At 42.3% G+C, this 17,423-nt stretch overlaps 1 protein-coding gene across 1 annotated transcript; it reads left to right on the forward strand.

Moving 5' to 3' along the window:
• Positions 1 to 226: 226 nt before the first annotated feature.
• Positions 227 to 2,671, forward strand: mid1ip1l (MID1 interacting protein 1, like). The gene is made up of 2 exons (XM_079523552.1): positions 227 to 369; positions 821 to 2,671. The coding sequence occupies exon 2, from the start codon at positions 888 to 890 to the stop codon at positions 1,392 to 1,394; it is 507 nt and encodes a 168-aa protein (XP_079379678.1). The 5' UTR covers positions 227 to 369; positions 821 to 887; the 3' UTR covers positions 1,395 to 2,671.
• The last annotated feature ends 14,752 nt before the right edge of the window (positions 2,672 to 17,423 follow it).

Below are 17,423 nucleotides of genomic sequence, written 5' to 3' on the forward strand. Positions count from 1 at the left end.
AAGAGAGGGCAAGTATGCAGGGAGGGCAGTGAAAGGGCTACGGCTAATCGCAGACACAAAAATATATTGATTGACACTGATGATGTGGTTTGTAATTGGCTCCCTGATGTCAGACAACGCCAGGGACCGCCCACGTCACTGATATTACCCAATAGATGGAGTTGTACGGCGGCCAGGGGGCGGAGTGTGTGTCTGTAACCGGCTGTAACCCCGTGTAACTCCTATAAAAGACGTTTTCAGAGCGTCAGCGGGTGGGGAAATTGTCACTTTTCTTCCCGGCGGGTGGTGTGCAGTCAGACGAGAGGCTTTGAATGTGAATATTATAAAGCATCAAGAAACCATTACATCGTACAAGCCTCGTAACTTCAGGTCAGTAAACGTTTAATTTCGTCTCCGAGCTGCATATTTCTTTGCTCACGTCCAAGATCAAGTTGATGTAATTTCAGCCTGACGGGACTTATCAAACAATGCGTCAAGGTGTTGTCTTTCCGTTATCAGCTTAGCCTGGGCTACTCCCTCCAAATGCATGATGGTTTGCACGCAGCGATTTCACAGCAGTTGAGGAAGCAGTGTTGCTTAATCAAATTCAAGGCTGAATAAGCAACTGAATTACGTGAGAGGTGTTAATTTCACCATACTCTGCAACTTCACTTAAACACTATTGGTTCTGCGACTTCTGTCAATAATATTGAACTACTCGATCTGAAGCCTTGGTATTAACGAACCCCACTTTTGTAGGCATGCAGATGCTAGCAAAATTGATCAAAATAAATGCTATATAGTTGATCTGATGTGCATGTTTTCATATTATTCCCTGCAGAGTGAAATTTCAACGTCAAGCAACTCTGCCTTACTGCAACAACAACTAAGCCAGCCCAGCCTTCACCATGATGATGCAGATCATCGACCCAGCCAGCAATAAGCACTCTCTCCTCAACGTGATGCACCGCTTTATAGCTGCGGCCAACAACATGGATGAAACCATTATGGTACCCAGCCTGCTGAGGGATGTGCCACTGGAGGGCCAGACCTCTGCTCAGGTGGAGACCAACAACAACAACAACGTTGTTGGTCTCCAACAATTATGCCCCAACAAGCAGAGGGACATGTATGAGCATTACCTCCTCCTCAAATCCATAAAGAACGACATGGAATGGGGCCTGCTGAAAAGAGAAATGAGCAGCGGGGCCACCTTCCTGGAGATGGCAGTCAAACAGGAGGAGAAGCAGCCAGTGACCGGGGACTTTCCTCTCGATGACAACTCGGACCTTGAAGATCAGTTCCACTACCACCTCAGGGGATTGTTTGGAGTGTTGTCAAAACTCACAGTGCAAGCAGACAACCTCACCTGCCGCTACAAGAGGGAAATCGGTGGTGGAAACTTCATGAGATAGGAGTCACACACATCCCACTTTTTCTTTTCTTTTTTTCCTTTAACTTTTTTTTTTTCTTTTGAACCTGGACTGCTTGATGCACTTGAGAAGCCCCCCTCCCCATCTCATGTAAATGCTCTCCTGTGAATGGTGAGCGTACCAGGGGCATTTGCCTCTGAGTACCAACACGCCAAGTCTCCCCAGGTTTTTATGACTTGAAAGAAAATTATACCTGCATAATGTCCTTGAGCATGGATGAAAATGATTTTTGGAATCTAAGATGAACTCTTTGTCAATTCGAGAGTGGACACTTTTGAGCCCGTCGACTGAGTTTATTTAAGTTCCTGATGATTCATGGCTCTGGTAGATATCTCTGCGGTCTGAAAGAAACCACCCAACTCCAAAATGTTTTTTCAGAAAATGAGAAAACGAAACCAGCTCAAGTAGAGTTAAGAGGTTTTTGTTGAAGCGCTTTTTATTACTTTTCATTGGTTAAAAATGTTTTAAACTAACACACAGCCATACAGGGTGTTCACTGTTCAATAGCACTTCTTTATGGGGGGAAAAAGATGGCCAAATGGGTGGATTTAGCTTGTTTTTTGCAGTTTGGGGATCCAATGTAGTTAGGTGGTTTTGCTGAAGCACTTTTTAATACTTTTTAGTTCAATATTTTGTTTTAAACCACACAGACACAGGGTGTTCACTTCAGTAGCATTGATTTATGCCAAAAAAAAATCCAAAACCTCAAATGGAGTTGGGTGTTTTTCTTCCAAACAGCAATGATCTATTCAGAAGCTTCCCCTGTCTTTCATAACCAGGTCTCTGTGATGGCTTGACTACAAAACAAAAGTTTATGATTGAAGGAGAATTTGGAATGCTGGTTATTCTGTCCCTCTTCAAATTCTTTAATGCAGGGTTTAAGACCAATTATTTATACTTTGATGTACAACTGTCACTTGCCGAAAATGACTGTCAATCGCTTATCGGGGAGTGACATGGCTGTCCGACAATGTGTAATTTGGGCTGTAATGCCCTTGATTTAAAGAATTTTATATTGTTCGTCACTGAGCGGTATTCCCGTGTAACATGGTGTGCCTTGAATTTTTCTAATTCATGCCCTGTTCAGTTGCCGTTATCTCTGGTCCCATTGTCTGACTGGTCCAAAAGATGGTAAACAAGGTGTTGTGTCATTTCTATGACGTCGTTTTCACATATTCGTCGTTTCCTTGAATATTTCAAGAACAACTTTTATATTGAGCAGAAATGCAGTAAAAATTTAATAAAGAATCTCAAACTAATTTCTTTGTCTTTAACTTTGTCATATTCCGTGTATATACTTTGTCTGAATCTTGGCCTAAATGCAGATTGTGCACGCTTGAGGGGTGGGATTTATAAATTGAACTTGTTTTCTACTGTTACATGGGCTGTATTGTATAGTGTGAGTTCCATAACTTTATACATGTAATTCTTCAATTGAAGGTATAGTCTGTGTGGACTGGTCGTTTAGAAGTAAAGGCTCGCCAAACAACCACTTATACTAAGCTTTGTGGTGCACTGCATCCTAGAGTACAGAACATGGAAGAATACAGTAAAAGTGACACGCCATTCAGCACCAGCTTCATAATAAATACACAAACTGACAATTTAGTTTTTCATGGTGCCCAATCCCTACTGATTAGCATACATTTTAGGCCGGGCCTGAAAACGTCAGGCAGAGTTTGAGAACTCTAATTGCAACTAAAGACATTGTCAAACTTAATGTTAACTTTATTAGTGGTTCAGTAAGTACAGAAACATTCTTTTTCATCCCCTGGGTGTGGTCACACTCATTCTGCCTGTGTGGGTCGATTCTCCCATGCTCTTCAATGGGAATGTGCAAAATGGCAACTACTGTTCCCATTGAAAAGCATTGGCAGAATCAAAGCTCGGTGTGACTGCACCCTCAGCCTTGAAACGTACACATATTTTGATCTTAAATGATGCCACCTCACATCTCTCAAAGACAAAAAAAAGGATTCCCAGATTGCCTCATCCCTAATTCTAAATGGACAAAAACTTTAAACTAAATGACACAAGATGGAAAGACCTGTATTACTATAACGTGTGTGTGTGTGTGTGTGTACACACACAATACTGTCACAATTATACGCACACACACACACACAATGCATGCATTGTTAAACATACAGATGAATACACAATTGAGGCAAATGCTCTTGAACTGTAGTGTCTGCTCATGACAAATGAGACTGGGCTAGCCGAATCATATCTATTCTTGACCTAATAATAGCCATGGGTTACCTAGGTATAATTAAATGATACCACAGACACCTGCAGTTCACAGTCCATGTCATATTTCACACACTGGCAGCACAGCTGTTAATTTCAAAGGTTATACCGGGTTCAAGACCGCCATAAAGAAGTCAGTTACACCGTCTACTCTAATCAGACATGACAAGAGATAATGCATTGTGTGAGACAGCTAAACAGGTCATTGCCCTGTCAATGAGAAAACATTAACCAATATAAGGTGATTTAAAAATGACAGCACGTGATCGTTATTGAAAATATCCACAGAAATATTACATCAATATATAGATAGCTGTTAGTTTGCTCAAAATGTCTATCCTCACCGGCTGCAATGGATAACATACCATACAGTATATCCATCATTTTCTCAACCCCTCCCCTTAGCAACAGCTCGACCAAGAGTAGCCAATCCGGTAACAAAGGTCCCCCCCCCCCTCTCTCAAAGGCATAGCAATGATTAAAAGATTGGAGTATAGTGAAGGACATCTGGGGAGAGAGGAGGGCGTCCTGTATGGCGTATGCCAGGGGTCGGCAACCTTTTTGACTTTAAGTGCCGTGTTTTTATTTTCTTGCCATGTCGACATTATGACACCACACAGAAATAATAGCAATTCCAACAGATGTTGATTGTCCATAAATGTAACATGTCTTTCCTCTTCTGGACTATTTTCTTTCACATCAGGACAGTAATGATCATTACAAATAATGCACCTATCTCCCAGACTCTCTCCCCAGTCAGAGTTCAGTTTTAATTAATGTAGAATTGTGCAGGATTTGCATGCATTTGAGAGAGCTTCATTTAATGTTATTTTAAAAAGAAAAATCCACTCTCTCCACACTTATGCCAATGTGCCTGTGATCACCCTTCACTGTGCCAATGTTGGCACCCGTGCCTAAGGTTGCCTACCCCTGGCGTATGCAATGCAGGGTGAAATCACCATGATCTTCTGACCCAACTATACTGTAGAAGCATGCTGGGACTGATAGAGCTTGCATGACAGGCTCAAGTTTTGTTTGTATGAGAGCAGGGGTTCTCAACGTTTTTGGCCGGGGACCCCCGGAAATGCTTTGGCAATGTCTCGGGACCCCCACCCCGCCACCTCCCGACCCCCAATATAAATTGACTGCTACAATAACCTTAAACCATTTTGGGCGGGAACCCCTTTTGGTGTTTTAAGCATTGTTATAATTTAGCTATTGAAAAATAGCAGATCTACAAGCTCATAGCGCGCCACCGAGTGGCGCGCTACGAGCTTGTAGGTCTGCTATTTTTTTTAAAATAATTTGGGGACCCCCTAAAATAATTTGGCGACCCCCCGAGGGGTCGCGACCCACGGGTTGAGAACCCCTGGTATAGAGAGCCTATGGTCTCTGTTTTCCTTTCCTTCACAGTCAGTGGACCATATATAAATGGCATCAAATCAAAACCAAATGACTGCATGGGTCAGTCCTTCGGCACATTGAAGTGAACTGGGTTAATCTTCAATATCACAGACGACAGCTGGTGGCTGGACAGTTAAATTAACATGAATCAAAATGGGGTTTCCTTTCAAATATGGCGAAAGGCATTTTGAACACAAAGTGTTCATAGGTTGTGTGGTCCTGGATTATGTCATGTAATCCAGGACCAGTGTTTATCAGTATTTGCTCATTCAAGGCAAGGCAAGGCAAGGCAATTTTATTTATATAGCACCTTTCATACACAAGGCAATTCAAAGTGCTTTACAGGATAAAAACAAATACAGAGTGCAACAGTGCACTTTAAAATGAATACAGATTCAGCATCACAATACATTTAAGTGCATCAACGTTTCCATGAGACATTATAATGAATCTATGGTGCATGAGGGTGGGTAAAAGCAATTTAAATGACAGTTTAGTGAAATGTAATAATAGTCCGGCAGCCAAGGTGGACGCCTGGACGGGTGGGAAATTTGGTATATAGTATTTTTTTTTATTGGCCTAAAATATTGTCTATATACATACATTCATGAATCCCCTTGCTGACCGGCTGTTAGTATCATGATTCTGAATCCATTCCAAGCATTAGTTTTGCACAAAATACACTCCTTGGGCTAAAAACGGCCATAGACGTCATGACAAATGTGATGAGGTCAGCACATTTTGGGCACATTTGGGCAAGTGGCTATGGCTGCTTTTAGCCCAAGGAGTGTATTTTGTGCAAAACTAATGCTTGGAATGGATTCAGAATCACGAAAACCCCCTAGTTTGACATGTCACATGCTACTTAAAGCAAAAGGAAAGTTTGACATTTTTGCCTGCCATAGGATGTTAATGGTAGGGTCACAAGAAAACCCTATTAAAAATCACACCCGTGTGAAGAACTGAGTGGTGCAAATCCCCCCCCCCCCCCCCCCCCCTCTCTCTCATTAGCAGGCAACAGTGCATCTCTCTGTCTCTGGCACAACAGCGCCCCTACTGGTACTCATGAGTCACACACATAGTCACAGGTCACAGACATTGCTGTTCCTTGGAGTGGTTGCACCACTCAAAAAATGGCCCAATACCAACAGCCGGTCAGCAAGTGGATTCATGAATGTATGTATATAGACAATATTTTAGGCCAATAAAAAAGACTATATAACAAATTTCCCACTTTAAAGAAAAGAAGCATTTCGGCTGCCGGACTATAATAAAACTAAGGATAAAATGCATTATCCAATACAACTACTAAACTATTAAAAGTGACAGTGACAGTGATATGTATTGTAATGCAATAGATGACTGGACAAAACGAGCCCCTTCACAGCATATATTTTGAGGCAAGGACTCTTTGTAACAATATTGTTTTGAGAAACTAGATAACCAAAGCCTCCAACCACTCATTGCAGTCAAGACTTGAGAGATCAACAAGAATTTCAACATGCTCAGCAGCAGTTAGAAACGAGGAAGGAGAGGGACACAAAGTCCAATACGACACTATTCTAACACCAGGTGACATGTTGTACCCGTGCCAAGTCATTACGTTGATACTGTAAATTTATTGAAAGATGATTGTGTCATTCAATGCTTTTATTGAACCTTATCGTGTCATCCAGTGCTGATATCCTTGGTGTCAGGCTTGCAGTCGGCTGGTGAATAATCATTTCACAAAGGTCTATGGATGCAATGCAACATGTACACGGGGGGATTAAGAGTCCAGAGCTAAGGACATACTGTAGAAGACGGGTTGATGTTGAAAGGCATCTCGAGGTTTTTGCAATGTGCAAGTCATGTAGCACACGCTGTGAGTCCGTGACCACTCCATGGCCACTAGTCTGTGGCCAGCAATAGACTGCGTGATCACAGAGATGAGACTTGGCAGATAATAGTTATGTCTGACTTGACAGTTGACACCCCAGTATTGCTGCCCAGGTCACGATGGCACTTTCGACACGGTTGAAATGGCAATAAAATATTGAACTTGAACTTCACTTCACCTCCACAATCTGATGAGGGGGGTGCTCGATGGCTGTAACACTCTCACTTGGCAGCAATCACAGCAATCACAGACAGGTATCTTTATGAGGTAGGTCAAATTCAACATTGGATAGGGCAATACAAGGGCTGATACACGTGACTTTAACCAATTTTGACCTGACGTAAAAAAAAAAAAAAAAAAAAAGTCTTCTGAAAGAATATATATTCAAAGATTTGTGCCGCATTTTTGATTTTTCAAAAATAGCAGACCTACAAGCTTGTAGCGCGCCACTCGGTGGCGCGCTATGAGCTTGTAGATCTGCTATTTTTCAATAGCTAAAGTATAACATAATGCTTAGTTAAAACACCAAAAGGGGTCCCCGCCCAGAATGGGCCAAATAAGGCCTTTTATCTAGTTAGTATAGCAAATGTGGCTTGATATTCCTGGTTGCCACGCCTGTAGCCTGCTTTACGGGCGTTTATGTCTCCACCTCGCTATGGCAACAATACTGCTCCCAGAGTAAACACCTGAATCTATTCACAGACTATTTCGTTTGCTTCCATGTCCTGGCACGTTTAAACCACTGGAGTTTGCAACCTGTGATTCAGGCTTAAGAAACAAATGGGACACCAATTCTCCACTTCTATGTCTAAAACATAGAACCCTTGTGAATGGGGGGTTTCCTAAATAAGTAAATAATAAACCTTTGACTTTATTAACTCGGGATACGATTCTACGAAAGGCAGGTTACTACAAGTTGTTATGACGGGTATTAAGTAATGTATACTGCTTGGATGCCTGCAGATCAGTGTTCATGGCGCATTGCCATTATGTAATCATCATCTGGTTTTTAGAGTGGGTGAAACTCACATCACAGCACATGGCTAAAAGCTTACAATGCATTGCCTTGTACTGCAGGCCAGGGCAAACTTAATGAGACCCGGCATGCTCAATCAAATCATTAGTAACATTTCTGCAAACATGAACAACTAACTCTTGAACTGCAGAAGGGCAGCAAGACTATTAGAACTGAACTGGAGCCATGTAAACTACGGCTGTAGCCCCCCCCAGACGAGAATTATTGTCCTTTTCTGGTAGTCTAGAGTTTTATCTACGACAGTTTTTGAGGAATGTGTCCTTGAGCTTCAGTACTAGATTGATACAAAATAAATAAATAACGTGTTATTGTCAGAACATTAATAGAAATATTCTTGAGAAAATATTACTCTACTGTATATAATACAACGCCAAATTATCTGTTCTTTTTGACATACTAAAGGAAGAACAGTGGAATTATTTGTACTTCAGCCTTTGATTGTCACTGTTGCCATGTTTAGTTTGTACAATGTTGTATTTTCCCCATCTCCAGGTCAAGGCAATATTCTCAACAGCCCTATCTATCAGTATAAAGAAGGAAGTGATCAGCCGCAACTCTTTTGTCTCGTCAGCTTCTTGGACGCAGCTGTGAAACTGGGAACACTATGTTCTCTTTTGGGCAGATGCTTTCGCACTGAGCTCCTTCAACACGGAGCCAGCACAACTCCTCACATCCCACCCCACCCCGATCCACCCTTCCTTATTCCCTTTCCTTTTTGATAGGGGCTGGGCTGGACTGTACCAAGCAGTCTTGTTGTTGTCGAATCCCTTCAAACGAGCATGTCAGAGTGTTGAATAGCCTGGTAAACCCACATCGTTTTGTGTGTTAGTGTTACAAATACAAACTGCTGTCTTGATGTATGAATTCAGTCTGAGAATGACATGAGATTAGTCTTTTTGTGTGGTGCAAAGTGCTGTCTTGATGTGTGAATTCAGTCTGAGAATGACATGAGATTAGTCTTTTTGTGTGGTGCAAAGTGCTGTCTTGATGTGTGAATTCAGTCTGAGAATGACATGAGTCTTTTTGTGTGGTGCAAAGTGCTGTCTTGACGTGTGAATTCAGTCTGAGAATGACATGAGTCTTTTTGTGTGCTGCAAAGTGCTGTCTTGACGTGTGAATTCAGTCTGAGAATGACATGAGAGTCTTTTTGTGTGGTGCAAAGTGCTGTCTTGATGTATGAATTCAGTCTTAGAATGACATGACATTTGTGAGGATCTAGTCTTAAGGCAAAGCAACAGCTATACGCGATACGTTAGTCACACCGTACTGATGTTTTGGCCACCATTTCTGAAGACCACGAAGACATCATCAGCCTGCCGAGTGCCGACTCTGTTCAGAACATGCTGTATCTATAGAGGCAGTTATGTAAGATTTAAGGGGAGGGCGTGGAGCCCGCTGCCGGAGCTCGCCTGACACAGACTGCCTCTCAGAGCAAGACAATTTACACATACATGTCTCTTGTATTGTCTCAGCTCTGTCTGTGCCATTTATGTAGGTCAATGAGGCCTTCTGTCCATCACTGCAAATGTGCGCCCACAGTCATTCTCTATTAAATCCTACAGGCATCCATCTGTAGGTATAGAACGCAAGAAAAGAATCATGCGACAGTGTCAATCATGGTCTAAAATCAGAATGACATTTGCAAATGTTCTGTGTATTACTACATTGGTGTGAGTCAACATTTTGTGTCATTTCCTAAAGGTTATCACTGTGAACAGCTGTATAGAGGACTGCCAATGTGTCCCTCTAGGAAGCAGTTTACTCTAATTATCGGGTTGGTATAGGACGGTGATAACAATCAGGCAAATTCCTTGTTGCTGGAAAAACTGTGTTCTCAGTCACAGAGCCAGTGGGAACCACAGACAGATAAAGAGGTGAGTTCTCCACAGGTCAGCGCCTATCCATCCCATGCCAGCTATTTCATTTCATCTAATCTGCAAATCAAGGACTACACAATGGCGTGACTGTGTGTGTGTATGCGTGCGTGCGTGCGTGCGTGCGCATCCTTGTGCCTGTGTGTTCACTCACTATGCAAGTCAGCGATTCCACATTCGCTTACAAGAGGCCCATCTGTGTTGTCGCTGGAGCCATTGGAAAGCGATACTAGTCTATTGAGGCTACAGGGGCCTTAGATTATCAAGTGTTTTGTGACCTGGAATAGAAACCGACATAATAACACCAATATTGATAGGAGAGAAAACACTTTCAGATAGTGTCATGCAATCATGTACTTTATATCTTGATGAATTGAATACACAGGACCACAATGGAAACAAGTACTTCCGTACTTTTTGCAAACTGTTAATAAAGTATTCAATCACCTATTTTGGCTAACTGTTTGACCACCAGGATTAATTAATCTATCTATCGCGCATTGCCAAGGTTTTATCGCGCGCACGCCTTATTTTGAAGAGCCAAATATCCGTAACCGGATGTTACAATGACAAAATGCTGTGTGTGGTGTCTTGAGCGGTTGTTGTTCTCTCGGTCGGTGGTGGAAAAACCCGAGAGCGAGTATCACAGCGCCTGCTGTCGGCCGTTGAAAAACCTTGTTTTCACCGGAAACGACATTCATTGTGCCGATTTGGAGATACAGGCCATTGAAAGCAGCACATAGAGTGCAAGTGGATGCGTGCGCATCTTCAAAATGGCCACGCCCACTGTCCCACTTTGACTATAGAGGCAGCTATCGATACGATCCGATCAAAACATGGATTAAAGAATATAAACCCTGAAAAACGTAGGCTACGGTTCTGGCGGGCTAGACGACAATCGATCGCATCAATCAATCAAGCTCACAACATCATAACGCATCGTGAATACATGGTACGGTTGTAGGGCTGATATTTTTTTAAATATTACGGGGCATGTACAGTATGATGGTCTTTTCCCCCTAGTTATAACTAGACTTAAGTCAGAGATAGAAAATTATTAGACGGCATCAGAGGTCAGGATATAAATAGCAGCCACTAAATTATTGGCCACTGTTACGTCCAGAAATAGACATTTCAATTCTAACGCCTACCAAGTTCAATGCCGGACATTCGGATAATGCATCAATGTGTGCTATGGACAAACAACAGTCCTGCCAACCTCCCTTTCTGCGCGGAGAACAAGTTTATCTAAAATCTTGCTGCAGACAAAATCACCAATAGACTAGCTAACTCTCACGGGATGGAATCAGACTCCTTCCTTTTAAAATATGTCTGAAAGGCCCACAGGATAATCCGGGGTGTTTTATTACACGGTCTACTTTGGCGATTCTGGTCGACACTTGACAAGAGTGATATGCTCGGTCGTTTTCTATAGGAAATGCGAAGAAGAGGAAGTATCTAGGGCTGTGCTGGTGTGGCAAACCAAGTGAGCGGGGAGTCCGGGGACCTCCCCTTTGTGGGTTTTCTCAAAGAACAAGAACACTGTTATGTAAGCCAAGCAAAAGGCTGGTACACAACAGCAGACGGCCTCGGTGAACCCGGTGGAATGGGGGTGGAAGGGAGGGGTTTTGTGAAACGGTTGACCTTAATTTACATTTCATCGTACGATCCATGTTGCTCACTTAAAATAACATATTTCGGGTTGAGAATCAGTTAGTAAAAACAGGACCTTAGAGAGACATTGTATTGAGTTTGTGCTTGAAATGTACTGTAATTCTGCAAACTGTTGCAGAAATACATTTTTCAATCAATCAATCAAAAACATGCGTTAAAACGTTTGGAAGAGAGGAGCTCATTTTCATATCGAAAGATTGATGTAGCTGAACAATTTTAAAATTGTACATTCGTTGAGGATGTTCAATAATAAAACAACTTCTCTATATTAATGGCCCACCGTTATTAAACAAACCAGCTTGAGTTTATAACTTGATAATCTGTTGTGTTGTCCTTGTCTGTTATGTGCATGAGTCTGCATGATACAACAATGCAAAACTGCCCAGCTGCACTATCTTTATCTTCCCCTTTTCCATGTCAGTCAGTCAGTAGGTCTTCTTGTAGAGACTTGCCCTCATTATAAACCAATCACAAACCAGTTACCCACAGCAGCGGTCCAATGAGCACCTTCTCTGCACAGGGGCTTGGTGAGTGGGCGGACCAGTAAAATATGTGATGTAATGAGTATGAGGCTTTACATTACAGCACCAGCAGGGCTTGCCAAGAATGCCATTGCCCTCAACTGACCATAATTAGCGATATGATAACCGGTGAAAAAGTTACTGGGCATAGACAACATTTGATAGAGAATAACACTGTGAATTTTGGAAAACTTGTGTAAAAGTAGGCTAAACAGCTGTCGAAGTACTTGTGAGAACACACTTAACTGTAGATTACATTTCTAGACTGAGTTTAGATCCGGGTGCAGTCACACCAACAGCATGTGATGAATCATGTCTGCAGTAACGAGTTCATGTAACCATGCGGTGCCTGCACTGGTTTCAGTGCTGAGACCATCTGACTGTAGCTTGGGGCCTGGTGAAGGGCTGTTTGCACTGTCATATTTCAGCTCCCTCTCGTTGTTAGACTACATTTACACAGGTAAATCATACATGCATAGTCTTGTCTTTTTTTCCGTTCGTTTTTAAGGAAGTGGTGCAACCACTTCCTTAAGTGACTATGTGTGTGGCTGGCTGGGTGGGAGCACGAAAACAGCATGGTTGTTTTTCACCACCTGTGCGCAACCTAACACACACACGCACATATTAACAGTATATATTTCGGGTGTGCCAGTACAGTACAGTGACAGTACAGTACAGTACAGTACAGTGAAGGGTACAGTAGAGGGACCCCCACACGGTAACTCTGTCATTTCTCAACCGTTTCGGACGCGGGGCGGCTCGCCGCAATCGGGCCGGCACCCTGGGTGCGTTCATGTGGGTCTGGAGTCTCTGACTCAGATCTATTGAATTACATACAATTACAGTATGATACACAACAGCTATTTCTGTAACAAGGTGACACTGATCTTTTGACTTGCATTCCAGAGCTGTGCCCAGCACAGACTGTAGATGGAACATTTAGAGAGGTATCTTCACCACAGTCCTTTACTTGCTACACTGGAGCGACCACTTATATGACAGTGATATGTCTGATGCTGCTAAAGGATATCTCACGAGAATATCTGTTGCTATTTTATAGTCTGGACGGCCCGAAGGCTGGAGACCCAAGTTTTTGCTCCTGTCCATCCGTCCCGTGTTTTCATGGACACTTTTTTGCTACTATTACAAAATGTTCCAAATGGCTATGGCTACCTTCATTTTGGGCCCTGCATGGGTAGGCAACCCAGCCAAACCCAAACTATGCACCATACAATTTAGGCATTTAGCAGACACTCTTAATCCAGATATATGTTGCCTTAATCCAATATATATGTTTCTATAACTGCCTCATTGCCATTTATTTTAGCCATGCACCTTATAAGTTACTCTACCTATTAGGAATATTTGACATATTATGTGACCTGTTTCCTTGTTTTGTAGCTGCAAAGCCCCACAGTGACTTTAATTACAACATATTCATTATTGTCCAGTTACTTTAATTGTTGTCTGTGTAATAATTCCAATTTGAATCATAATCATAAAAACTGTAAATTATGCTCTGTTTGAGCAAATACAATGAGATGAATAAAAAACTGCAACAGTTTGTTTCAGTGGCTTGGAGACTTTTTTGAAACAGAGTTGCCGGCTCCCCCTAGTGGGGTATCAAACACAAACACACTGGAGTCTCTTTGAAGCACGGCAGCTATGATCTATCAAATGTATTATACACAACAATATGGGAATCGTGTGTAACAATGTACCCTGATCATCAATGTACACCCCCCCCCCCTTAGTCTAGTGACTACCCCCACCTCCTAATAACCCCTTCTTTGTTCCACAACCTGTACATTTTCTTTTTTTTACCTTTTAGGATGATTGTTGTTATTTTTCATGTCATGATTATGAATTGAATAGAGGGTATGCGGATAATGCACGTGACATCATCATCAAACCCGGAAGTTATGCAGGAATGCCTACTGAGTGGCAAAAAACTACTTTCTGGCCTTGACAACCCATGCATCCAAACAGAAAAGTCCTATCTGATTGTATTAAACAATGTTAAACTCACTCTGCATGTTGCTTTGCCACTCGATTTGCCACTCGACGCGCCATTCACTTTAAGCATGCGCATACCCAGGACCTGAATGGAAACAAGACTGCAAGGACTTTTTCCGGTGATCCCATTGGACGTGTGTTTGACTACCCTGTACTGATTACATTTCTGTTTGACTGTACCCTGTACTGATTACATTTCTGTTTGACTGTACCCTGTACTGATTACATTTCTGTTTGACTGTACCCTGTACTGATTACATTTCTGTTTGACTGTACCCTGTACTGATTACATTTCTGCCAATAAAGTATTCAATCAATCAATCAATCACAGAATACAGATTCACTCATTCATTTGTCAGGGACAGTGTTGTGTGCTGTAGGTTTTCATCTTTTGACCTGCCACCATCTCCATTCAACCTCAAATATGCCCTAAATTAACATCTCATTGATGTGAAAGCCATGATGGTGGCATAAGAGAAATGGAGATGCTTCACAATCTGATGGTTGGGGGTTGAATCTGAGACTTTTATTGTGTGTGGTGGCCACCCTCCTTTGTGCCTCCATAGGGAACTATATTGCAGGTCATCAGATTATTGGCTTAGGAGGAATGAGACAAACAAAAACATATCCATGAATTCAAGTCTCCATGGGGTGAATACGTTTTTTAAGCATTTTATTTTTGTGATTTACTATCAACTTGAGCTATATTTAGCTATAACTTTAGCTATATGTGATGGGTATTTTCTTACATTATGATTTATTGTTTCATATTTTATGTTCACATCTTATTACTATGTTAAAAAAGGCCTTGTAAATCTTCTTGTATCTGGTGAACAGGACTGCCCTGTCACCCAGTGATGTCATATCAATATTTGCGTGTGTATTAATTCCACTATCAGCTGTCGCCCACTCCAGATTGTACCAAAGGGAAATAAGATTAAATGGAAATCAACAGGACAACAACTTTGCACCCTCTCACCCTATGAGATAAAGCGTCATCAACAAGAATCCTAATCACGGAACGTGATTAAAGTCGAAAACAGGATTCAGACCATCGGTCGCCCATGACAGCCTGATGACACCTTACTCTGATGGGACCTTTCAACCTATTGAAATGTGACAGCCGAATTCTAATCTATGACATGTCTTTCAGTATATATGTTTGTGCAAAATGATGTGATGACATTCAGAGCACTTAGGATAATTCTCTCTCCTCTATTTCTTTACATTTGTACACGCTCTGGATCTGAAGAGAAACTAAAGAAAACTGAGAAATACTTTAAGTTTTTGTTTTTGAGTTTTGAACATAGAACCATTGTTGAGACTGTAGGTCGCAGATTACTATGAAAACCTGCAAAACCTGTCAGTCAGTCAGTCCGTCTGTCCATCACACCTTGTGACACGCTCCATATATGGCTGTCAGTCCATCACGCCTCGATCATGACCGCTCCATATATGGTCGTTTCCATATATGAAGAACACAACCCTGACCTCATCAAACCCTGGATAGCCATACATGGAGAAGACTGGATCATCACCTAGATCTGCATATATGGAGCCGGCCAGCAACTCTACCCTTAGATCTCCATATATGGACCTGACCTGTTTATCCTTCCCATGTACCCCAAGGTTAATTAAATAAGGTTAGGAAGCTAAGACCGTAGGGTGGACTCCATGTTGCTCCCTGGAAGGAAAGAATCAGGCGCAATTGAGACCAAGGAAGCTCCATTCATGGAGATCTAAGGTGGCAGCGGGGGGGAGTGTCTTGAGTGTATATGTTATGTTTCTTTTCCCTTTTTGCCTCCTTTATGATGAATTCCCGTTCTGTTCTTTGGCTTTATAGAAGTATATATTTGTACGTCTCTAAATGTTTTGATGAATTGAACAAGGTGGACCCTCTTAAACAAGTGTAATGCTTTATTGGGTCGTCCACTCACAGTTAACAGTCTTTGTAATGAGTTGTGCTTGAATTGTACTGTAATTCTGCAAACTGTTAATATTTCAATCAATCAATCAAAACAGGGTATGATGAGGTCTGGCCATATATGGAGCGTGTCTTGAGTGTACAGGGTTTGATGAGGTCAGATCAACATAAGGAATGTCAGAACAGGTCTAAGGGTGGCAGCGGGGGCAGTGTCTTGAGTGTACAGGGTTTGATGAGGGCCCAGGTAGGGCCGGGCCTGTTGAGAAAAGGTTTGAATGGACATCGAAGAGGAAGGACGGGTGGGGAATGATCAACATGGACTATCAGAACAGGTCAGCTCCATATATGGAGATCTATGGGTTTGACGTTTTAGGTCAGATGAAGAGTTGCTGGCTGGCTATGCAGATCTAGGTGATGATCGTCTTCTCCATGTATGGCTATCCAGGGTTTGATGAGGTCAGTGTCGTGATCTTCATATATGGAGACGGCCATATATGGAGCGTCAACCATATATGGTGGCGTGACGTGTCACGAGGCGTGAGGGACTGTCGGCCATATATGGCGTGATGGATGGAACGACGGACAGAACGATGGACGGAATGATGGACTGACAGGTTTTGCAGGTTATTATCACCATGTAATTATGTCACATTTAACAATCTTACCAATGCAGCTATTCTTTTGAATAAAAATGTCGCCCACTCCTTGTGAAGGTGTTCTTCCTCGGTAGCCCTACTAGTCGGTACGGTAGCACTTTTAACAAACATCTGGTTAATAAGCATTAACAGTAAATCACTTTAAAGCTAAAACTTTTAACCTATTTGTTAATAATGCTATGCAAGTGTTAATAATAACAATGTAAACCCACGTATTGTTATATTTAATATAATAACGTGTGTCACGGTGTGTGGTGGTGTGGAATTAATTGGTGACGAAATTGGGGAGATAATTGGGGTAGACTAATAAGGGGTAAACTAAAGGCGGGAGGGGGAAGGAGGCAGGGGGGGGGGTGCAGTACTTAGTTTAGACTTTGGTTTAGACTAGTCATTCATTAGTCCTACAACTACAACCTATCTCAAACCCTCACCCTAAACCCAGGGACGGATTAACCCCACAAGGGCCCCTGGGCCGGTACATTTTTTGGGGCCCCCCTAGCGCGCGTGCGCGCAGAATTTTCTTGTTTTTTTGTGTTTTTATAAATTTTTTACCTAAATTTAACAAAATCAATGGCCAATGAAGGTCCCCAGGAGCTTTTTTCAGGGCCTCAAACCCATTACAGGGCTTTACATTTTCCCAGAAGGGCCCCTGAGAGCCAAGGGCCCCTGGGCCACGGCCCCATTGGCCCAATGGCTAATTTGGCCCTGCCTAAACCTAACCTCCCACGGGGCAGCACACCTAAACCTAACCCATGTCTAACCAATGACTAGTCTAAA

Source organism: Electrona antarctica (genome assembly GCF_951216825.1).
Source record: "Electrona antarctica genome assembly, chromosome: 1".
In the NCBI taxonomy this organism is placed as follows: domain Eukaryota; kingdom Metazoa; phylum Chordata; class Actinopteri; order Myctophiformes; family Myctophidae; genus Electrona; species Electrona antarctica.

Coding starts and splice junctions, on each gene's coding strand:
- mid1ip1l (XM_079523552.1), top strand. CDS start 888: ATGATGATGCAGATCATCGACCCAGCCAGCAATAAGCACTCTCTCCTC.